Raw genomic sequence first — 23259 nt, 5'->3', positions numbered from 1 at the left:
TATTGACACGAACGCGTAAGCGTATTCGAAATCGGCCGCGCTTACGACTTTCTTCGCGCGAGGGAGGCAATCGACAGTTTCGTGCATTGTTGTTTTAAAGTGCACCGGGTGTGCTGCTTACAGTGTTTACCCTCGAATTATATGCCAAAAAATCTGTTGTAGTTTTATACTTGTATGCAATTTTCGTCATAAACGCTATGTCAGGCTCAAAGATAGTTTGTTGCGAGAATGTTAATGCAGATGAGGACGTCGCTAACTGCTCATCGTGCGACCAGGCCTATCACTTGGCCTGCTTGGCCGCGGCCTTGAATCAGGACCCGTCAAAGCTAAATCTTCCTGCAGACTGGTCGTGCACTACGTGTACCTGCAACAAAGGCAGGCAGGGCAGGAAAGAAAGCTCCCTAGTTCGTCAAAACTCGCTTACAAGACGAAACAAACGAGTCGCTCCGAACTCCCCCCCGGCATCGGCATCCCCAAAAGACCCGGTTTCCAAGGACGACGTCCGGGACGTCGTTGAAGACGTCCTACAAGCCCAAATGTCTAGTTTCCTCATGCAAGTTAGCAATCAATTGAAGGTGTTCATCTCTAACGAACTACGTCCCATTAGGGAAGAAATTCGAGATCAATTAAGTGAATTTAAGTCACTCTCAGAAAGCATTAAGGAGACACAATCGCATGTTAATGCCAGCTTGTCTGATTTTGAGAATAGAATTACTTCGGCCGAGAAAAAAATTGCCTCTGCAACTACAATGACAAAATCTCTTGATGAAGCTCAGGAAACTATTAATCGCTTAGTCATCGAAAATAACTCAAACAGACAATACTCAATGCTCAATAATTTGGAGATCTCTGGCATACCGTACTCCAAGGGAGAAAACTTAATGACCATCCTTCGTGACATATCTACCAAGGTCGGTTTTCAACTAGGAAACAGTGATGTTGACGTTATTCACCGGGTACGCCGCTTCCAATCTAACCAGGATGAAGCGCTAAAGAATAGCAGACCGCCGGCCATTATTGTTAGATTTACGCAGCGAAATCGTAAAAATGAATTACTCGTTGCCGTGCGAGCGCGCCGCGGCCTGACAACAGCTGACATCGGCCTGCCGGGGCCCGCCGCCGCTGTGTACGTCGGCGACCACCTGACCCCAGCTAATAAGTTATTACTGAAGCAGGCTAGACAACTGAGGCTGGAACACAATTATTCTTATCTATGGATTCGCGACTGTAAAATTTTTGTTCGAAAAACCGACCAAAGTAAGGTTATAATAATAAGTAACGAATCTGATCTCAAAAAGATCAAGTGCCTACCTATAACTATAATACTATCGGCTATATATCTATTGTTGTACCTATATCCCTCTGTCATGTTTCACATTTTGATATATACATTCACATTCTACACCGGTTTAAAATGCACTCAATATCATTATTGCATGTTCCATTATATGGCCGTTGAATACACACTATATAAACGTAACACTAGTAATATTGGAAACATTTTATTACGTCGATATATTTTTTATGTACTGCTACGTAAATTCTGTGCATGCACGTCTTTTAAATATATTATTCAACACTATAATATATTTTTCCTTACCTACAACAATGTGTCAAAATTAAACCCCTATTTATTATTTCTGACTGGCGCTATGTACTTAATAAATCTAATATCAAGTTTAGAAACTTTTTTCCTAAATGAAAATGGCTAATACTGTTTTTAATGGTTATTACCAAAATGTGAGGGGATTACGAACAAAAGCTAGTGAGTTTTTCTCTAAAGTGGCTCAGTCAGACTACGACTTCATCTGTTTGACGGAAACCTGGCTAACTGCTGATTTTTTTGATGGAGAATTTTTTGATTCAAGTTTTAATGTTTTTCGATGCGACCGGTCGGCGGAGGAAAGCGGCGCGATGCGCGGCGGTGGCTCAGCGGTGGCGGTGCGCGCGCGCTGCCAGCCGGTGCACCGCGATTGGCCAGTGCCGCCGCGCGCCTATTGTGATTGTGTATGGGTGTCTGTCCCGCTCGACCCGTGTGAACGAAACGCTCACAATACACAACAACAATCCTTTTTCAATATAGCTTGTATTTATATCCCTCAAGGTACTGGGCATAGGGATACACTAACCTCATTTTTTGAAATAGCTAGTCAAATTATTGTTGAGAGGCCGAATGATTTGTTTTTGATTACCGGAGATTTTAATATACCGGAGGCCGAGTGGCTGGCTCATTCATCCCCGGGAATGCTTTTAATGACGGGACACACTTACACAACAAGAATAATGCACGATTTTTTATCATTTACTGAATTAAACCAATTTAATTGTGTACATAACGTTAACAAGCGCATTCTCGACCTTATTTTTTGCAGTACAGAGTGTACAGTCGCTGCTTGCGACCAGCCACTCACGCTTGAAGATAATCACCACAAAGCGTTAACCATAGATATAATTTTAAGATTTGAACCCACTCTTAAGCCGATTCCTAGTTTTATTTATAATTTTAACTGTGGTGACTATAGCAAGATTAACTTGGAATTATCTAAAATAAACTGGTACTCACTCTTTGAAAATAGTGATTTGACTGGCTGTGTTACAAAATTCTACGATATTTTAAATAAACTTATTAATAATCACATCCCTAGGCGTAGGATTAATGTGTCAGCTTCCGTCCCGGTGTGGTACACCAAACCATTAAAAAAGTTGCTAAGTGAAAAGCGTAAGTTCCATAGGTTATGGAAAAAATACCGTAATCCTTTAGACTACGAGACCTTTAAAATATTACGTAAACGCGCAGAAAAAATGGAATTACAATGCTACAACGGTTATATATACTACGCGGAAAACAAAATTAAATCATATCCAAATTATTTCTGGTCGTATATTAAGTCGATTAATACTAAAAATAAAATACCTAAGACTATGAAATATAAAGATCGCACAACCTCAGACGGTGCAGAAATTTGTAACTTATTTAATGATCACTTTCACTCCGTTTTTGAAACGTCAGATACTAATTTGCGAGTTGATACATTGGTGCCACCAACTGAACCCTTAATTGACGCAAGCAGTATATATATTGACCGTGCTATTGTCCACGGGATATTGAACACAATCAATACCAACAAAGGTGCAGGCCCGGATGGTATCCACCCAATTTTTATTAAAAATTGTTCAGCGAACTTATCGTCCCCACTCACTATTCTTTTCCAAAAATCCATTAAAACTGGTTTCGTTCCTGAAATTTGGAAAAAAGCTTTCGTAACTCCAATCCCCAAGGGTCAAGTTAGCCAAAATATTGAACAGTATAGGCCGATTTCAAAATTATGCCAATTTAACAAAATTTTCGAAAAGATAGTCACAAATCAACTCTCCCAAGTAGTCAAAAATCACATTAGCCTTAATCAACACGGTTTCTACAAAGGTCGTTCAGTAGATACTAACCTATTGACTTTCACTAATGATATATTAGTAGCGATGGATGGAGGCGCATGTGTAGAGGCCGTGTATACAGATTTTGCCAAGGCTTTTGACAAAATATGCCACAATACACTTTTACTCAAGCTTTGGCACCTTGGAATACACGGAGACTTATTCCGCTGGATAAAGTCATATATAGAGAATCGGAGCCAATGTGTTGTTCTAGCAGGTTACGCCTCTCAATGGAAGTCTATTAGTTCCGGAGTACCACAGGGATCTCATTTAGGCCCTTTACTGTTTACGCTTTTTATTAATGACATAGATAAATATATTAAAAACTCGAAAGTGCTGCTCTACGCAGATGATACAAAAATTTATAAGATTATCAGTTCTGTTGAAGATTATTATTTGCTTCAAGATGATTTGAAAAATTTTGAGACATTCTGTACTAAAAATAATTTATTTTTAAACTTGAATAAATGTTGTGTCATCAGTTTTTCTAAGAAAAAACATAATGTTAACTATAATTTCACATTAGGCAACAATAATCTGAGTAGAGTAACACAAATCCGCGATCTTGGAGTTATTATGGACTCAAAACTAACGTTTATACCTCATTTAGAATCGGTTATAAAAAGGGCGTACAAACAACTAGGTTTCATTTTACGGGTGGGAAAGCCATTTAAAAATAGTGTCACTTACAAAATCCTTTTTAACAGTTTTGTTCGCAGCCACCTAGAATTTGCCTGCGCAGTATGGAAACCCTATCATAATGTTCATATTGAAAGAGTGGAGCGAATACAAAAAAAGTTTGTTAGAACCCTCGATTTTAGAACTGGTCATACTCACCTTAACTATAACGAGTCGCTGATACATCATAAGCTCCAAACTCTTGCTAGTCGACGAGACTGTGTAGATTCTGTCCTACTTTTCAAAATTATGAACAATGTATTAGATGTCCCCTCACTACTACATCAAATACGTTTGAGAGTTCCTCGTAGACGTCAGCGCCACTGTCAGAAGAAAAAAATGTTTTCCATTCCCTATAGTAGAACATGCTATGCACGAAATGTATTTATAAGACGTGTTTGTAAACTTTTTAACGAAAATGAAAAACTTAATAATTTGGATTTGTTTAACTGTTCCATTAATTCATTAAAATGTGTTTTTCGGTAGTTAATTAATTATGTAAATTTTTCTTATGTATACTTATGTCACTTTCCAGAAATCATGTCATTACTTATTAATTCCTACATTACTTATTAACTTTATTACCTGTACCTACTCATGGGTCGATTCACGAGAATCGGCGAGGATTTTCTTTTAGATATAATTTACAGTTTCAGTACAAATCTTCCGCCGGCTCTCGTGAGTTTTACCTATACCTACCTTCAAACTATTACTACCTAGTACCTACCTACTTTATGTTTTTGTTGTTTTATAGACTGCAATTTATATACAATAATGAAACTCCAGGTCTTAATTTAAGAAATATTTGTAAACTTGTTTGTAAACGACTGTTTGTTTCTTAAATAAAATAAAAAAAAAAATTTATATAAAGCTACTACATTTGAGTAATCGGTAGCCCAAATACCCTTACAAAACCCTTATCATCCGCTCACCAACACCTTGCATATTGCTTATAAGGGTTAGCCTTATAAAGGGCTTCCCTTTTAGCATATAAGCGTGCTAATTTAAGTCGTCTACCTTGTTCATAAAGCACACATTACTTCGAATCCGAGCGATCGTCGGCGGCGACGGCGGCGTTCTTTGACTAGGCACGTATTTTCTTTCCTTTTCATACACTACCGTAATAGATATATACTAATCCTGTCTCTTTCACGCAAAGGGAAACCTTTATAAAAAGCGCTTAAAGATAAGGGTAACCCTTATTAAGGGCTAGCCTTATTTTTGGTTAGCTTTTCGGTAAGGGTTAGTCAAAGGTAGGGGTATGAATGGGCTTGCAGTTCAGAAGGGAAAGTCTTTCAGAGTGTTAGCCGTGTTTAAGTGTCGCCCATTGAAAGGGTTTTATCGCGGAAAGGGTTGTCCGGTCCCTGGTCATGACATATTATTGTAATTTTTTAACGCGATTATAATACGCCTGCTGAAGGGAAACGGAAACCGTACTTCATTTACGAGATGAGGATTCATTGTTTTGACAGCCTATGGACCAAATGCAGGTCCTTCGTTGTCAACACATTACATATTCAGTGGCTACCATACTTTTTTTACAGAAATTTGCATTTCTCGCTAGCAACATTACCTTGGTCAGCTCTGGCCAGTCGTACCACTCAGAGCTTTCGTTCTTCAATTTGCCATGATAACAACATTTCAGGTGATCCACTAGCCGACCCCCTGAAAGTGAAACGGGTGATCCTGGTGAGCGGCAAACATTACTACGAGCTGCATAAAGAGCGCGTGCGTGCCAGGATCGAAGATGTAGCCATCGTGAGGATGGAATCACTCAGCCCCTTCCCGCTGCAGGCGCTGCAGGCCGAGCTCGACAAATATGCCAATGCTAGAAGTAAGTCTCACTCAAGCTCGACAGGAAAAAAAAGGAAATTCTTTCACTTATGATGCTCATATAGACTCTGGAGAAGGAAATATAGAACTTTCTAAACTTATCCGATCGTGCTTAGTTACCCTCTCTGCTCTATATATACCTCTCCCTACTTGGGAGATTTAACTTCCTTACTATGGTGCGTCAAACTCGTTGCAGACTCTGCATACACGGACTCTAGCTACGTGTCCGGTGGATGGCAATAAAGCATGTAGTGAGCGACTATTTTCTCGCACAAGAAACGTATATGTTAGACGTAGATTCAGTATATTGATTTCTACATGATACAGTGTAAATATTAATTACTGATCGTTGAGTGATCGTTGTTTACACTGCCGGCGAATATTTCTAATACGAAGAGTAAACAGTCACCCGTGCCCGTGTAGGAAAACTTGCCCATCGTTATTAGCTGATCGACGCCGATCAGAAACATTCAGATAAATAGTGAACTATAAGTTTCTTTTGTATACGTATATGTATCTTTTATAGCTATGTCAATAAAGGTAACGCTAGTAATTTATTTACTCTTTTTCCTTTTTTAGAATTCATATGGAGTCAAGAAGAACATAGAAATATGGGAGCGTGGACTTTCGTCAAACCTCGATTTGAAAATTTATTAGGCAGAAAGGTGGGTACAACGTTAGCACAATGCTACGTGATAACAAAAAATCGGCTAATTGCGAGTCACGCGCCGAGGGTTCCGTATCAGCACACAATATTTATTTATTTTTCCTTGAATCCTTGACCAGTTGTAATGCAATATATTTTTCTTTACTATCACACCGTTTGAAAAGTTTATGTTTAACCGATTTAGAAATACAAAAAAATGCGTTACTTGTATTAGGTAAGAGCACCCTTTTTTGTGGTGGCAATGGCAATATAAAAACATTTTGAGAAACCTATGAAGATTCTTGAGAAAGAGCCCGCTGACTGACAGACAGACGGACGGGCAGCATATGTTTAGTAATACTAATAGGGTTCCGATTTTTACCCTAAAAGTGCGAAACCCTGAAAATGATTCTCCGCATTTTGTATGCATGTCTTTGTCTATGCCGCTGTTTCCGTAACGACATTTGGGTGCTCTCATATTTACACGCAGGGTCAGTGAAATAAATGCATTGACCTGGTTCTACGAATGTAAAAGTTTCTAGAAACCGAATATAAATTTGAAGTCTGAAGAACGTAGGTACTATGTGCGTTTGATTCGTAATAAATTGTTCGTGCGTCAACTAAAGCGAAAAGAAATACTGAGCTGAGCTGAGCTGAAACACGAGTGAACAGAATTGTTACAGCTCCAGTACACTTGACGCCGTGACATGTTCATTGCTAAGAGCTTATCTTAATTAATCTCTATATCTAATATCTATAATCTATTGCTTTAAGAGATTCTGCCAGTCAACTAGCTAAGTACTAAGTCGGATGTAAAAATTTAGATGTAAACTTGATTAAACTCATCTTTGCCGGGTCAATGCTCAATTTGCGCTGACTCGCGCAACTAAAGCAATATCTGATCTAAAACTTGCAAACTTCCGCATAGTATTTTAAATTAACTTCATTGTTACATAACTTGCAACATTTGTCGAAGAAATTTAATTAAAGTTTAGTATGTAGATGAATAGGTAATAAGGAGTTACCTCGTTTCCAATTTTACTCAATTTTCCCGAACCGATGTGATGCGGCATACGAGTCATGCATATCGATTAAATGAAAATAAATTCAACAAGTAGGCGAAAAAACGTATTGAATCTTTGATCCCATTGATAAACAACCACACATGTTTACTTTGTATTAGGTCGCGCTGTTCCGCCTGGTAGGTGTCAAGCGATAAATCCAGTTTCCCAAACACTTCTACTTCAGCTGTCAAGAGCGGTTACAATATTTTACACTTCGTCTCATTATAATTTTTTTACATAACATATTTAAATACACACTTTAGATGGTATTATTTGATTTATTAATTTCCAGTTGGTATACGCGGGCCGAGCGGAGGCGCCGACACCTGCCGTGGGAGCGGGCGTGCTGCACCGCAGGGAAGTTGAACATATCCTCCGAGAACCGCTATACAACATCAAATGATGCTGTCCGATTACAAATCAAGAGTTCAAGGGAAAAACGATAAGACTCCGTTCTTATATCCACTCACATTGTTATTTATAAAATGGATATATGCAAACATATCCTTTCTTATTAGGTACCTAATTGTTTTGCAATTACATGTAACGGATAGGGTATTACAAAGATGCATTTAATTTTTTATACACACTGTATAAGATTTTACTTAAAGATTTTTAAGGTGCTTAGGGATAATTTCGAACGATATAGCCTATAGACCTATTTCTATAAATAAGGTACATAATAACACTATCCCAGTGGGATCCCTGTTTGAATGTTATTATGTTTTAAATTTGTTGCACTACCGTAGCGTATTACGTAGGCGAACAACGCGCGAACGCAAAGCGAAGCGGCGCGACGCGGCTAAATCAATCCTTTGATACCCATAGAAGTGTCCTACGTAAGCGATCTCGTTGGGAACGCGACGCGGGGCGAAGCGGCGCGATTTGCACGCGAACGTCGGGCGAAGCGGCGCGACGCGGCGCGAAGCGGGCGCGATCAATCAATTTGATTTTTAGACGCGAATACGACGCGGCTAGAGACGTGGCGCATGTAAAATACCGGATTTGATTAGTCGACTCACAAATGATTTTTTATCGGTTTTACTGTAATTTATAGGGAAAAGAAATAAAAAAATAATCAAATGCACGGAAATTGGCATAAAGGACTTAAGCGCCAATGATGTATATGGCACTTACGACTATAATATTGTGAGTTCGCTGTGAATTTCTTAAAATTCATGACAATAACACACAATACAAAAATCTTTATGAAATAAGAATAAGGTTGATATCTTTTTAGCATTCCGTGCACGTGTATTATAGACGCGCCCACTTCAGACAAGACCATCGCATTGCGCCACGCCGCGCCGCGCCGCTTCGCGTGAAGAACGCTCACCTAGGACACTTTTATACGGTTTGAGGACACTTCCATACATATCAACGGTTTGTTTTTTCCTCGCCGCGTCGCGCCGCTTCGCGTTCGCGGTTAATTCGCTTGGCCGCCGCGCCGCCGCGTGGGCCGCCGCGTCGCGCCGCGCCGCTTCGCTTCGCGTTCGCGAGTTGTTCGCCTACGTAAGACGCAGCCTTACAATCGGTTGCTAGTGGACTGAGTTAAACTAGTCTAGACCAGATTTTTTTTTAAATAAATTATACCTTTTTTAAATACTCCAAAGCAAATTATTGTTGTAATTATTTTTGTTACCGTAATAAATAAAGTTTTCAAATTATAACGTCAGTAGATTTTATTACCTTTCCGGCTACTACCACTAGAAAACCGAAACCATATACCATATTATTCTATTCGTCAATGGGTCGTAGGGCATTAACCCTTTTTCAGGCTGCACCAATCCACAAGGTTTTCCAAAAAAATCCTAATATACTCCAATTAATCCAGCTTTGATGATTCATTTTTTTTTTTTTTTTTTTTTTTATACCACGTCGGTGGCAATCAAGCATACGGCCCGCCTGATGGTAAGCAGTTACCGTAGCCTATGAACGCCTGCAACACCAGAGATATTACACGCGCGTTGCCGACCCAGGAGAAATATATATATATATCATTTCATTTGAAGACAAGTCACATTTCCCGAAAGCGCAATATAATTTGAACCTTAAATCGGAATGCTAAAGTTGAAATTCTATTAGCGCTTGCCGCGTATTTGGTCGATAAATCGTACTATGCTTGGAAAAAGGTTAAAGGCAAAAAGCCAATTAATGGCAAACGGTAATCAAATTCCAAAATGTATTATTTATATTAAGCTTTATTGCACAACAAAAATAAGTACTATGATAAACTAAAGAATAAACTTTACTACGAATACTATCACACGTTTTACGTAGGCACCTTAACAGCAAAGAACAAATTGATCTTGGTCAAGTTGAATATAAGTCAACACAACATTATTTCTTGCCCTTCTTTTTCTTCTTATTGAAGTCCGGCGGATGGAACCCCTTGGCTTGCAGAAGTTCCTGCACGTTGTGGCACCCGTAGTACACGTTGTCCATCGCCGCGTCAGTCAACATATCCACGTTAGATCTCCCCTTAGACTTGCCTTTCTTGCCTCTCCCGCCACTTTTCTTAGCCTTCTTACTATCTCCTACTTCCTTGTCCTTCTTTTCTTTCTTCTTACCTTTACCTTTGCCAGCCATGATTATGTTTAGTGCCTGTGGCCACTAGCTAAGCAGAATCGATTAAATACTGTTTAGTGAAAATGCCATGGTAACCAGAATATTTATGACTAGGAAAAACTGCCAATGCCAATATATCAGGCCGCGATTTTTTGCCGCCTGATGAATTTCAGGCATAGGTTGTACATATGTCTTGTCTACGCACGTACTACCTCCATAGATGCTCACTAATAGTTCGTCTCAGTCTCAGATGCCTTTGGCGGAATCTAATCGCACCAATCTTTGCAGTGCCATCGAATATGTTTTTCGTAAACAAAATTAAAATTACGCCAATTCATTTTCAAAATTTGAGAGGCCTTTTTCTTTTCATCGCTAGTTGCCGTACCTACTTGTCATGAGAGCTAAGGATGGTATATTTTTTTACCTTCGATAATACCTATTAAACCTCCTCGAGCACTATTAAAATTTTGAACCTCCAGGTTTTATAACATTAGAAGTCTAGTTTCCCTATTTTAATCTACTCTAGTTTACTGAATGCTCCATTTTTAATCAGCTACAACTAAAGATTAATAGAAAATAAATAAGCTCATATATATGTCACAGAATAACTAATAGATCTGTTTACGACATTTATTTTTGTCTGATAGTAAACAACAGTAGGTAGGTAACGACATTATAAATAAACAGTCCTTGACAAACGAGGTACCTATATGCAACCTTCTTAATGTTGTATTTATGCCTTAACATTACTCGTATATCCAGTTGTAGTGACATCTAGTGATGTATTTTGCATAATCGGAAGTCAAGTTTACGCAAAAGTAGGTTGTCTGGAATAAAATAACAGAAATCGCTACTATACTACTCTTTGAATCGCTACCACCTTTACTAACTTTAGATATATATCTAGTGTGTGTCCCCTTACTATATATATATATATATTATTATACTCTTTGCCTCCCCCCCCCCCATAGCCAAAAATTGGCATATTTTTGACGCATTGGCATTGTCAAAATTTAACATCGGTCAAAAATAATCCAAAACAACAAGAAAGTTACATAAAATAGCCCACAATGGCTTATTATTACAACTGTCACGTTACTCCCTCCTCCACGTATATTGGAGGAGTGAGTAACGGAGCTGGGAGTGAGGAGGTAGAAAGGAAAAGATAGATATAACAGGGGTAGGTTCTTTATTTAACGGCTATTGTCTAAATATGACACGCTAACAGATGGTTACAAAAAGAATAAAATAAAGTTTATAGTCGCGCTAATAGCACGCGCAAGGCAGGAGCACGCACACGGATAGGCGCGCTGATAGCACGCGCAAGGTGAGGCGCGCTGGTAGCGCGCGCACAGTAAGGCGCGCAGATAGCACGCGCAAGGGTAAGGCACGCAGATAGCACGCGCAAAGGTAAGGCGCGCAGATAGCACGCGCACAGTAAGGCGCGCAGATAGCACGCGCAAAGGTAAGGCGCGCAGATAGCACGCGCAAAGGTGAGGCGTGCTGGCAGCACGCGCACAGTAAGGCGCGCTGGTAGCGCGCGCACGGTAAGGCGCGCTGGGTAAGGCGAGCTGATAAGCACGCTCTTCGAAGAGGCGAGGCGCGGTGACAACACGCGCCTGTTGAGGCGAGGCGCGCCGATAGCGGGCGAGGCGCGGTGACAGCACGCGCCTGTTGAGGCGAGGCGCGCCGATAGCGCGCGCCTAGGAGACGAGGCGCTCCGCTAGAGCAACCTCAAAGCACCACCGGACTTGGGTGCGTGCAGAGAGCGCCAGACTTCGCCAGGAACACAGGTAACCTTTTAAGGAGCACGATCGAGGGTTTCTTGATGGTGCGGGGCCTGGCTTGGCCCCGCACGGACCCTTACAACTGATGTTCCTTTGTTGGGAACTAGAAGCAAACTGAATTCAGATGTCCGCTGGGCCGCTTATATAGCTAGCGATAACATTTTCTAGAATTATTGTTTACCTTATTATTAATTTTGAAAATATTTGAAAATATTTGTTCACCAGTAACAATTTTTAGATAAAATTTAGAACAAACTACTTGAAAACTATACGACCTAAACTTCATGCTAAAGAATTTTGAGTAAATTATTAGTTTGACGGATAATGTCAAAACAAAGAAACAAATATGTCAATGGAAAATTTATAGTGAATTTTAGGTCGATTAGCTTTGAAATCATTATAAAAACATGAAATGATTAGAAAAACAGCAAGGTAAGTAACCGGACGGGTCAGGGCCGTATTAGGGTAGAAGGAGTTTAGGGAGAATTTAGAAATGATAGCCAGAAAGTAAAACATTTTAAATCAAAAGTTTCAGGGAGTAATTTGGAAGACGAGAATCAGACAGAAAGAGAACGCAAAAGCGTTAAGGAATTATAGCCGATTGGAGAATCCAGAGCATCAGCCCGTGGGAGTAAGAACTGGGAGTTAGGACCCAGGTATGAGATGCTACACAACATGCAGATTTAAAGTTTACAGTAGATAAATATATAGGCCCAGGTACGTACCTACAAAGTTTAATACACTATTAATAGACTTTGGATCACCTACGTTTATCGTACCTCATCATTATCATCATCATATCAGCCTTCTATCGCCCACTGCTGAGCAGAGGCCTCTCTTCGAGTACGCCACTTATCCCGGTCCTGAGCCAATCTCGTCCAGAAATGACCCACAGTCTTCCGAATGTCGTCCACCCAACGACCTACCGTAACTACCGTAATACAAGTATAAGCGATTATTATAAAGCTCTCTACTAGTGCCTAAATATAACTAGGTACCTAACACCTACCTCACCTACCTGTTGCCGAGAAAGTAAACATGAATCACGGATTTAACCTTGCTGCTTTTCAAATATGTAGAGATAGATAGATAGAGATCTTAGGTACATAACAGACCCTGGAAGGGTATGGCAAATCATGTTATTCACTACAATATATTATATACTACTTTTTAGTATTACTAATTTTCTAAATTACAATACCAAGTAACAAAAAATTTTTAAGTTAATAACAACATAGATAGCCTCTTTTAATAACTATGCTTATTACACTAGGATAGAGTAAAAGCCAGTTTACCAGTTAAAGTATTATATTTACAGTACATATGGTGCTACTTTCTCGCACTAGTGAGTCAAATAGCACTTTTCGTGCATATGTCGAAAGTTTAAAGGGCCACATGTACTGTAAAACGTTGTACGATACACGTGCGAATAGGTAATTCGCAACTCGTGTCGATTTAAAACACTCCCTACGGTCGTGTTTTAATTTATCGCCACTCGTTTCGAATTTCCTCTCTTCCGCACTTATCGTAAATAAGTATTACAGTACATATGGTGTTACTTTACCGCACTAGTGCGATAATTAGCACATTACGTAACTATGTCGAAAACTTAAATTAAAAGGCCATATGTACTGTGTAACGTTGTACAATATATATTATGTCCGAATAGGTAATTTGCAACACTCGTTGCGAATTTCCTATTTTTCGCACTTGTATCGCACAAGTTATATAATATTATCATCCTCCATAAATTCAGCTAAGTATTGAGTAGTAACATTTATCCACCAGCTTATCCACCACTACAATAGCTTACATCAGTAGCTTAGCGGAGCATTTTCTAATTTATAATTAATTTATTTCTACAATTTCTAACTATTAAATCGAGTAGTTACTTGTACCTATCGATCTGGCTAACGCTGCGTCTTACGCAACGCGAAGCGAAGCGGCGCGGCGCGGCGGCGCGGCGGGCCCACGGCGTTCGCCTTCGCAACGAGATCGAGATCGCCCACGTCCCACGTAGGGCACTTCTATAGGTATCAAAGGATTGATTCACCCTACCCTGCGCCGCATCGCTTCGCTTCGCGTTCGCGTGTTGTTCGCCTACGTAGTACGCTGCGTAAGCTAATAAATACACTTTTACCTATTCGTACGTACGAAAACTTATTAGGTAAAGTTTTTCTAACCATTTTACAAATTATTTTATATTCACAACGTGAATAAGACCTAAATAGGACCTAAGACTATGTTCCACGAAAAATGTCGCGCGAGTGACAATAAAAATTTAAACCGGAAAATTAGTGCTGTTTTCTATCTTCTAAAATCTAATCGAATCGTGATCGTGATTCGAATGAAAGAATCTTATCACGATAAAATTTGTCGAAGTGCTGCGTAAATATCGAATATCGATGGAATTCTAATTAAACTTGCCTACTTGTCGCAGCCTCTGAGGCGGGACCAGTGCTGTAAAGTTTTAAAGCCCTTTTTTAGGAATTGTATTACCTACTTATTATTCATATCAACAATTTTTTTTATTTTACCTAATCGGTTCTTTTTCGAATGTGTTCTTATTTTCAAGCGACATTTACATCTAAGGCACGACAATATTTTGTGCGATTCTAAAACCCATTAACAGACTGCAAGCCTACCGTTTAACTCAGGCGGTTGGTAAAGTAATCGTTCGGTGGTTTTCTCGTTTTTTTAAAGATCTAAGCTAGCTTAAGAATTTGTTGTCAATATTGATTAACTTAATAGTTAATCATAACAAGTATAAAAATAACTAAATCAAGAGTGAATAGACATCTTTTAGGTAAGCATGATCCATCCTAGACTGCATCGGCACTTACCATCAGGTGAGATTGCGGTCAAATGCTTGCCTTTTTTTTAATTAAAAAAAAAAAAAAAAAAAAACTTGTCGCCGACCACCTCAGTTAAGTGGTAAGACTTATTCGATCGATGCTGAAACCTGAATGTTTCTGACGCAAGAGGTAAAAAAGTAAGTACCTAAGTAATTGAATTAGCTTAACTATTGATATTGACAAGGACAATATATTGAATTGTGACTGTATCACAGGTGAAGGGGCTTACAGCGCTGCCTCTTGTTAAAACTACAAATCTCTTTCAGTGACATTCACTAGTAACAATGAGTGTCCCACCAGTAGGAATCGACCTCGGCACAACGTACTCGTGCGTGGGCGTGTTCCAAAACGGCAGGGTAGAGATCATAGCCAACGACCACGGCAACAGGACCACTCCGTCTTATGTCGCCTTTAACGAGAATGAGAGGTTGATAGGAGATGCTGCTAAGAATCAGGTAAAAAAATAAAAGTACATAACTTAATAATACTTAGGTACCTACTTTGCTGTTGGTTTGTCAAAGTGCAATATGATAAATAATTTAATATATTTTACTTAGCTAAATTAGAAGTTTCACTCACGTATTTTTAGTCACTCGTCGTGGAGTCGTCGTCGGTTTTGTTCGTGAACTTAATTCATGTATGTTATATGAACATGATTTGTCTTATAGGCGGCAACGAACCCAAAAAACACAGTTTTCGATGCCAAGCGGTTGATTGGAAGAAAATTTGACGACCCCTGTGTCCAAAATGACCTTAAAAATTGGCCATTCGAAGTCGTTGCGGAAGGTGGCAAGCCAAAAATTGTCGTTGAATACAAAAAAGAAAAAAAGAAGTTCACCCCAGAAGAAATATCCTCGATGGTATTGACAAAAATGAAAGAAACTGCTGAAACGTATTTAGGGGGGACTGTAAAAGATGCAGTTATAACAGTCCCTGCTTACTTCAATGATTCGCAACGCCAAGCCACCAAAGATGCTGGGACAATTTGTGGACTACATGTTCTTAGAATTATCAACGAGCCAACCGCTGCTGCTCTCGCTTATGGCTTGGATAAAAATTTGAAAGGTGACAAGAATGTTCTTATATTTGATCTTGGTGGTGGGACATTTGATGTTTCAATTCTCACAATAGCTGAAGGATCGCTCTTTGAAGTCCGGTCGACGTCAGGGGACACTCACTTGGGAGGTGAAGATTTTGATAGTCGAATGGTTGATCATTTTGCGCAAGAATTCGAAAAGAAGTACAAGAAAAATTTAAGGGACAACCCTAAAGCAGTCAGAAGATTACGCACGGCCTGTGAACGAGCTAAAAGAACTCTTTCAACTAGCACTGAAGCCAACGTGGAGGTCGATGCACTATTCGAAGGCATAGACTTTTATTCAAAAATCACAAGAGCACGTTTCGAAGAGCTGAACTCTGATCTTTTTCGAGCCACGCTGGCGCCTGTAGAGAAGGCATTAAAAGACGCTAAATTTAATACAAGAGAAATACACGATGTCGTATGTGTAGGCGGGTCATCGAGAATTCCTAAGATACAAAGACTGTTGCAGGCGAGTAATAGTACGTCTAGGTCAAAGATATTTTTACAATTGAGTGTTACAATAGTTATTTGTTTTACAAGGGGGCAAAGTTGTTGTTTAACCTCTCGTGCTAATAGTGATACACGGGTAGCAAGTGAAAGATTCCAAAATTTTACCACGAGAGTAGCGAGTGGTTCGAAAAATGGAATTTTGTGCGTTGAGCCTGACATCGTCAAGGCACGAGGGTTAAACAAATTTAGCCACCGAGCGAAACACAAAATTTTCCACCACACCGACACAAGGAAAATACTAACTGTAAAATATCAAACAAACTCAAAGCAAATCGATTCAAAATGAATGTTATTAAACATTCATCATAATTTAAAAGTCATTTCTACCAGCAAATATAAGAAAACAACTCAAAATTTGAATTTGATTACTTTGCCTCACATGTGAATAAAATGCAACTTTCTTATCAGTTTTTGAACAATCAAAAAAGCCTTTGCCAGCTGGTGTGGTAAAATAGTTATTTGTTATACAAGGGTGCAAAGTTGTATTTTACCCGCTAGTGTGGAATTGAAACACGAGCAAGCGAAAGGATTCTATTGTTGAATCACGAGCGAAGCGAGTGGTTCTAAAATATAATCCTGAGCGTAGCGAGTGTTTTAACACACGAAAAGTAATAGTTATTTGTTATACAAGGGTGCAAAGTTGTATTTTACCCGCGAGTGTGGAATTGAAACACGAGCAAGCGAAAGGATTCTATAGTTGAACCACGAGCGAAGCGAGTGTTTCTAAAATTGAATCCTGAGCGTAGCGAGTGTTTTAACACACGAGAAGTAAAATACATTTGCACCCGTGTGTAACACAAAACTTTTCCCCTCTCTATAGCGAGGAAAGTGCAACATCCACAGGCGTTAGATCATTTTCATCAACTGGAATCACTCATTTTTTTACGATATTATAACAAAAAACTCTGGAAATTGTGTACTTTTACGTGAGAAATTTTTAAGTAAAATTTTTGTTGACAATGTTGACATTTCTGACGTATGAAATGTCAATGATGAGTTTTGAAATTGCATCGACTTAACTTGTGCGTTCAGAATTATATTTAACATAATTATTAAAAAAACAAACGTTTATTATGGAATTTTAAGGTTTATGACTTAAAATCATTAAATAAAGCTAAATCTGGTATTTTTTATTAGATTCTCAAACGAACGAACCATTATTATGAGCGTTTTACGTTTTGTTATCTGTCAAGCTACTTAAACACGCTCCATCCAAGGTCAAATTACTTTCCCCACTAGTGGATAAAATGCGTTTTTCCCCGCTTGTTTTAAAGGATAAAAGTCGGCTTTCCGAGCTAGTGAGGGGAAAAATACATTTGCACCCGTGTGTAACACAAAACTTTTCCCCTCACTATAGCGAGGAAAGTGCAACATCCACAGGCGTTAGATCATCTTCATCACTGGAATCACTAATTTTTTTACGATAATACGATATTATAACAGGAAGTTGTGTATTTTTACGTGTCGGAGTCTGTGAGAATTTTTTTGTTGAAAATGTTGACATTTCTGACAATGCGTTTTGAAATTGCATCGACTCAACTTGTGCATTCAGAATTACATTCAACATCATTTAAAAAAACGAATGTTTCTTATGGAATTTAAGGTTTATGACTTAAAATCATTATAAAGCTAAATTTGGTATTTTTTATTAAATTCTCAAACCATTTATTTAATGATAATTAATATCGAACGAACCATTATTATGAGCGTTTTAGGTTTTGTTATCTGTCAAAAGCTACTTAAACACGCTCCATCCAAGGTCAAATTACTTTCCCCACTAGTGGATAAAATGCGTTTTTCCCCGCTTGGTTTAAAGGATAAAAGACGGCTTTCCGAGCTAGTGAGGGGAAAAATATATTTACGTTTAAATAAGTTTACACACAGCGTGACAACACGCTTACAACGCACGCAACGTCAAAATTGCAAATATAACTTTGGTGCATTAAGCGAAAAGATAAAACTGGCATAGTTTTATCTTTTTCCTAGCAGGGTATCATGTACCTACTTGACCAACATACCAGAATGTACAAATGAACAAGATTACAATGGAATAAATGATATGATATGATATGATCTTTTCGCTTAATGCACCAAAGTTATATTTGCAATTTTGACTAATCTGAGTTATGATGAACAACTACGAAAAAACCAGTTTTCTTAAATCGTCAATTTTTTTAATCTTTGTTAACTTAAACACCCTGTAAAGTATTGATGGTAAAGTAAAAATAAATATAACCTAATTTGTAGAAAATTTTATGTAGAAACTTTTGTTCGAAGTAATTATAATGCTATTCGTAGGCAGATATTCGCGATAGGTATGAACAAAAATGTGAAAAAAGGTACTTCAATAGGAAAAATGCTAGGAAAAATGGTTTCAACGTAAGCAAAAGTGCATCATTCATCTTGGCGAACAAATTTGACGTTTTCAACTAAAAGGTACCACATTGTCAGTTGTCGATAAGGTTGATTTCAAGTTGAAGCTATATGGAAATAGCGTCTTATTGACAATAAGTACCCTTTTGGTTGAGAATGGGACAAATATAAAAGCAATATAAGCATATAATATGGCATAAAGTTGCAAGTGCCACTAGTAAGGTTATTATAGTACATTACGATATAAGTGCGAAAAATAGGAAATTCGCAACGAGTGGCGAATTACTTATTCACGCATACAAAGTTTTACAGCACATATGGCCCATAAAATTTTCGACATAGTTACGTAATGTACCAATTATCGCACTAGTGCGGTTCAGTAGTAGCACCACATGTACTGTAAACATATTTATGGCATTATGGCGCATTGACTGGAAATATTATTTTCTGTAGGTAACATTAATGTAAACATATATTTGTCACAATGTATGATTACTTTTCTGTGGAAGAAAGATTGCAAATATAACTTTGGTGCATTAAGTGAAAAGATAAAACTGACATGTGCGTTGTAAGTTTTTTGTCACGCTGTATGTTAACTTATTTAAATGTAAATATATTTTTGTACCAGCCAATTGTAAATATATTTTTGACCTCGACGCCTCGACCTACCTAATAATATACACGATTGATATGCTTTACTTCTTCCGATTCTTAAAACTAACTTATAACTTATGCATTTCAGGAGTTTTTCGGCGGTAAATCCTTAAATCTTAATATAAATCCCGACGAAGCAGTCGCATACGGTGCTGCTGTCCAGGCCGCTATAGTCACAGGATCCAAAGACGAGCGTATAGCCGACGTTCTGTTGGTGGATGTAATACCGCTGTCTCTTGGTATCGAGACTGCAGGAGGCGTCATGACAAAGCTGGTTGATAGGAACACCAGAATCCCAATTGAGCAGAAGCAAATATTTACGACTTATGCTGATAATCAACCAGCAGTCACTATTCAGGTAAAACAATTTCTAAATTAATAATCGGATTGTACAATTACTTAATTACTTACCTACTTAGTTACGTATTCAGATTGTCATTTGCAGATATATGAAGGCGAAAGAGCACTGACCAAGGATAACAATTTGCTAGGGACATTTAATCTGTCGGGTATACCTCCTGCGCCAAGAGGTGTGCCACAGATTGAAGTAAGTTACAGTGTATACATCATTTTAGTAGGTATAGCCCGTAGCTCTCACTATTAATCAAGCTACTCATGAACGCGAGGTTCGATAACTGAACAGATGTGTAAGAGTGCCGATTTGGCTAGGTACCTAATAGATAAAAACAGGATTTAGGGAGTTTAGATGATAGTCCTGAAATGAAGCGAATTAAAATCCTATGCTACGTACTTCAGAATCGAAAAGCAATAGACACCTAAGCACATACAAAAAACAGCATGGAAAGCGATCCATCCGTTTGAGAGCTACCATACAACAGACATACATTGGAGTCGCACTTATAATAAACCTCCCTCTTTTTGAGTCGGTGGTTAAAAACACCGTTTTAAATTCGAATCAGGTGTCATTTGACATCGACGCCAACGGCATCCTGACAGTGAAGGCCCAGGACCGAAGCACTGGGCGGTCGGAGAACATCACCATATCGAACGACAAGGGTCGCCTGTCTAAGAAGGACATTGAGAAGATGCTACAAGACGCTGAGAAGTTCAAGAAGGAAGACGAAGCCGTGAGAAAACGCGTGGGGTTAAAGAATCAGCTTGAGGCGTATGCGTATGGGTGCAAAGCGGTTAGTTTGTATTTTGTATCTGTATTTACGAGATTTCTACAAAAATCTGAAAATGAATACGACAGTATCACAGTACCTAAGTACCCACTGTAAGTAGTAAAAGAATAAAAAATCTAGAGTTCCTCGATGCATAATATTCACAAATCTCGGAACCCGTTGAATTCCCGATAACGTAATTTGAATATCAATATTCAATCAGGACAGAGTTCCGAACATTCGTAAATATGCGATATGGTCGGGGAGCCCAAAAGGGGATTTTTGTAGTTACTCGAGCGCGTCAGATTAAGATATGAGTGATATCTTGGATATTGCTACCCCGTGGAGTCTACCTTTACCAATTTTAGCCGTCTATGTTGAGCAGTTGGTTGGTCCGGGGTTCAACAAATCGTTAAAAAGATTGTGGATTTAGTCATTTTAGTCCAAATTAATACTATAATTATGCTATTACTAACGGTTTTAATGTGAAAATCGGGCGTCGAAATTGTGGTCGTCAGATTAAGGAAATGAGTACAAATAAGTGTCGTATTCAGTTATACAAAAATTATAGCATTAAGTTGGACCAAAACGACCAAATCCACAATCTACTCAACGATTTTTTTAACCCTCCACCAACCCCCCGAAATTTTAACGAAATCTGTAGACACTTTCCTGCTCGCTGGAAAAGAAAACTTTATATAACCTTTTTTTTCTTCTTATCATCTAATCTTTCGATTCCAATAGGTCTCTACGACGCTCGAGTAACTACATATTTAGCATTGCCGGCTCCCCAGCTAATATTGGAAAACGAATTAAACACGAATTCAACGGAATTCATCGAAAACTTTTTAGTGATGCGTACCTACCCAGTCTACCCACAGGTAAATCGTTTGCTTTAGACCTACTATTAGATAAGAGTTGGTATTAGCCCAGCGGTACAGGCAAGCGACTTTCAAACCGGAGGTCGCGGGTTCGAAACCCGGCCCGTATCAAAGGGTTTACTTATCAGAATTTATGATTATGATGAATATCATTTGACGATTAGAAATGTAAATAACATAATTGTCTTTCATACAGGCAATAGAAAACGCGGGCGACCGTCTAACAGCAGGTGAAAAAACCTCCGTAGAAAGAGAGTGCACAAACCAACTGCGATGGCTCGAACAGCATCCGGACGCGTCCAAGTCAGACCTAGAAGCTCACTTGAAGCAAGCTGAGAAGGTTAGTAGTTAGGTTGGGGTAATATTTGTGTGCGCACTTATTTTGTTCCAATACCTACTAACACCGTAGTAACAAATAGGTACCGAAAATTTAACTTGTTTCCACTTATGTGTAAGTCGTATTTTTATAAAAGTTTTCCTCTGAATTTTATAAACACCATGGATATAAAGCTCGGTCATTTAGAAAGCGTGCGTGAGGGCATTCTCACACACGCTATGACATCCCAGGTAGCAAAATGACGTCAAATGACGTCAGCGACGTCGTAATGACGTAATAATGCCGTCATTATGACGTCGCTGAGGTCATTTTACGTCATTTTGCTACCTGGGATCTAACACACGCTAGACCTAACGTGAAGAGGCCATTTGGAGAGCTATTAAATTAGGTGCCTACATAGAACAAACAGATCACTCATTACCTTGAAAGATTGAGCCTTGATGTGTATTTATTTCGTAAGGTGTGCCAGCCGGCCATGATGAAACTACATGGAGCAGTGAGCGGCGGAGGGCCGAGCTGCGCCCGCAGAACCAGCGATGATGGACCTAGAGTCACTGAACTTGATTAATAAATACGAGTAGTTCAATTTGGAACAATACACACAACAATAAGAAATCATTTATAATATGCCATATGTTTAAAAACGAGAATGTTAAATAAAAACATTAGTAAAATAATAAGGATCAAAGTACCTAAGTAATATTCATTGACAACTTCGCGATGAAAAGGTGTAATGTTGTAGGGCCAACGGGAAAAGAGAAAAACGTCCACATGTGTCGAGATCGTTAACTCAAGGATGTGGGCGCACCGAGAGCGGATAAGGTTACCACTAGGGTTAGCCACTAACTCGGAGTTAAGCGTTAACACAGGGTTACATTGTACTGGTAACTCCGGTTTTAACCGGTTAATCCCGAGTTAGTGGCTAACATTGGATGGCGCAAGTGGCCCTTAGTTAGTTACTAAGCTGGATAAGAGATCACAGGGGATATGATATTCCTATAAGAATTATGTCTCGCTTACACAAGAACATATATTATATTATGACGTTGTTATTATAAAATGAAATCGTAGAGTTGTTAATTCCGTAATCAAAACGAGATGCAATATTACTGCTCTTTCGGTCACGGTTTTGGGTCGTTCATAATATTCATAAGTATATATTATTATGTTCGTGGGTTAATTAATTATTAAAAAAAAAATATTTTAAACTAATATAGTGCAGTGTCGCGATTATCCTCGACACAAATTTCCGACCTTTCGCTAATCAGTGCGTAACGTACAATCAAAGAATTAAATTTCTGTTCCATTTCGTACTTTGTCACAGTTACAATCAATATGAAAATCGCTAGGGACCTCATTCTATTGTCACTGTGACAAGCAAGAGACAAGGTACGAAATTGTACTGAAATAGGGAATATTACGCGAAACTCTGCGTA

At 38.8% G+C, this 23259-nt stretch overlaps 3 protein-coding genes across 3 annotated transcripts in view; 2 read left to right on the top strand and 1 right to left on the bottom strand.

The window, feature by feature from the left end:
* Nucleotides 1-9238, top strand: part of LOC134753374 (probable 2-oxoglutarate dehydrogenase E1 component DHKTD1 homolog, mitochondrial) — a 44100-nt gene extending 34862 nt beyond the window's left edge. Inside the window, exons 18-20 of the mRNA XM_063689264.1 lie at nt 5756-5944; nt 6523-6608; nt 7946-9238. Coding sequence (XP_063545334.1) covers nt 5756-5944; nt 6523-6608; nt 7946-8056 — 386 coding nt within the window. The 3' untranslated portion in view covers nt 8057-9238. The remainder of the gene's footprint in view (nt 1-5755; nt 5945-6522; nt 6609-7945) is intronic.
* Nucleotides 9239-9982: 744 nt separating this feature from the next.
* On the bottom strand, nt 9983-10274 carry LOC134755474 (small lysine-rich protein 1). Its single transcript, XM_063692028.1, has one exon. The coding sequence runs from the start codon at nt 10240-10242 to the stop codon at nt 9994-9996; it is 249 nt and encodes an 82-aa protein (XP_063548098.1). The 5' UTR covers nt 10243-10274; the 3' UTR covers nt 9983-9993.
* A 4843-nt stretch (nt 10275-15117) lies between these two features.
* Nucleotides 15118-22410, top strand: LOC134753920 (heat shock protein 68-like). The gene is made up of 7 exons (XM_063689892.1): nt 15118-15318; nt 15532-16413; nt 19570-19839; nt 19927-20028; nt 20402-20629; nt 21683-21826; nt 22284-22410. Exons 1-7 carry the CDS (start codon nt 15148-15150, stop codon nt 22389-22391), a joined length of 1905 nt encoding a protein of 634 aa, XP_063545962.1. The 5' UTR covers nt 15118-15147; the 3' UTR covers nt 22392-22410.
* The last annotated feature ends 849 nt before the right edge of the window (nt 22411-23259 follow it).

Source organism: Cydia strobilella, chromosome 2, assembly GCF_947568885.1.
Source record: "Cydia strobilella chromosome 2, ilCydStro3.1, whole genome shotgun sequence".
NCBI lineage: Eukaryota > Metazoa > Arthropoda > Insecta > Lepidoptera > Tortricidae > Cydia > Cydia strobilella.
Note: the sequence above shows the minus strand (reverse complement) of the source record. Positions and strands in the feature narration are given on the sequence as shown.

What these genes read in the sequence shown, in the direction of transcription:
- LOC134753920 (XM_063689892.1), top strand. Translation starts at nt 15,148, where the DNA reads ATGAGTGTCCCACCAGTAGGAATCGACCTCGGCACAACGTACTCGTGC. An exon ending in ATGCGTATGGGTGCAAAGCG is followed by an intron (nt 20,630 to 21,682) that starts GTTAGTTTGTAT and finishes TCTTTCATACAG; the next exon opens with GCAATAGAAAACGCGGGCGA. An exon ending in ACTTGAAGCAAGCTGAGAAG is followed by an intron (nt 21,827 to 22,283) that starts GTTAGTAGTTAG and finishes TTATTTCGTAAG; the next exon opens with GTGTGCCAGCCGGCCATGAT.
- LOC134755474 (XM_063692028.1), bottom strand. Translation starts at nt 10,242, where the DNA reads ATGGCTGGCAAAGGTAAAGGTAAGAAGAAAGAAAAGAAGGACAAGGAA.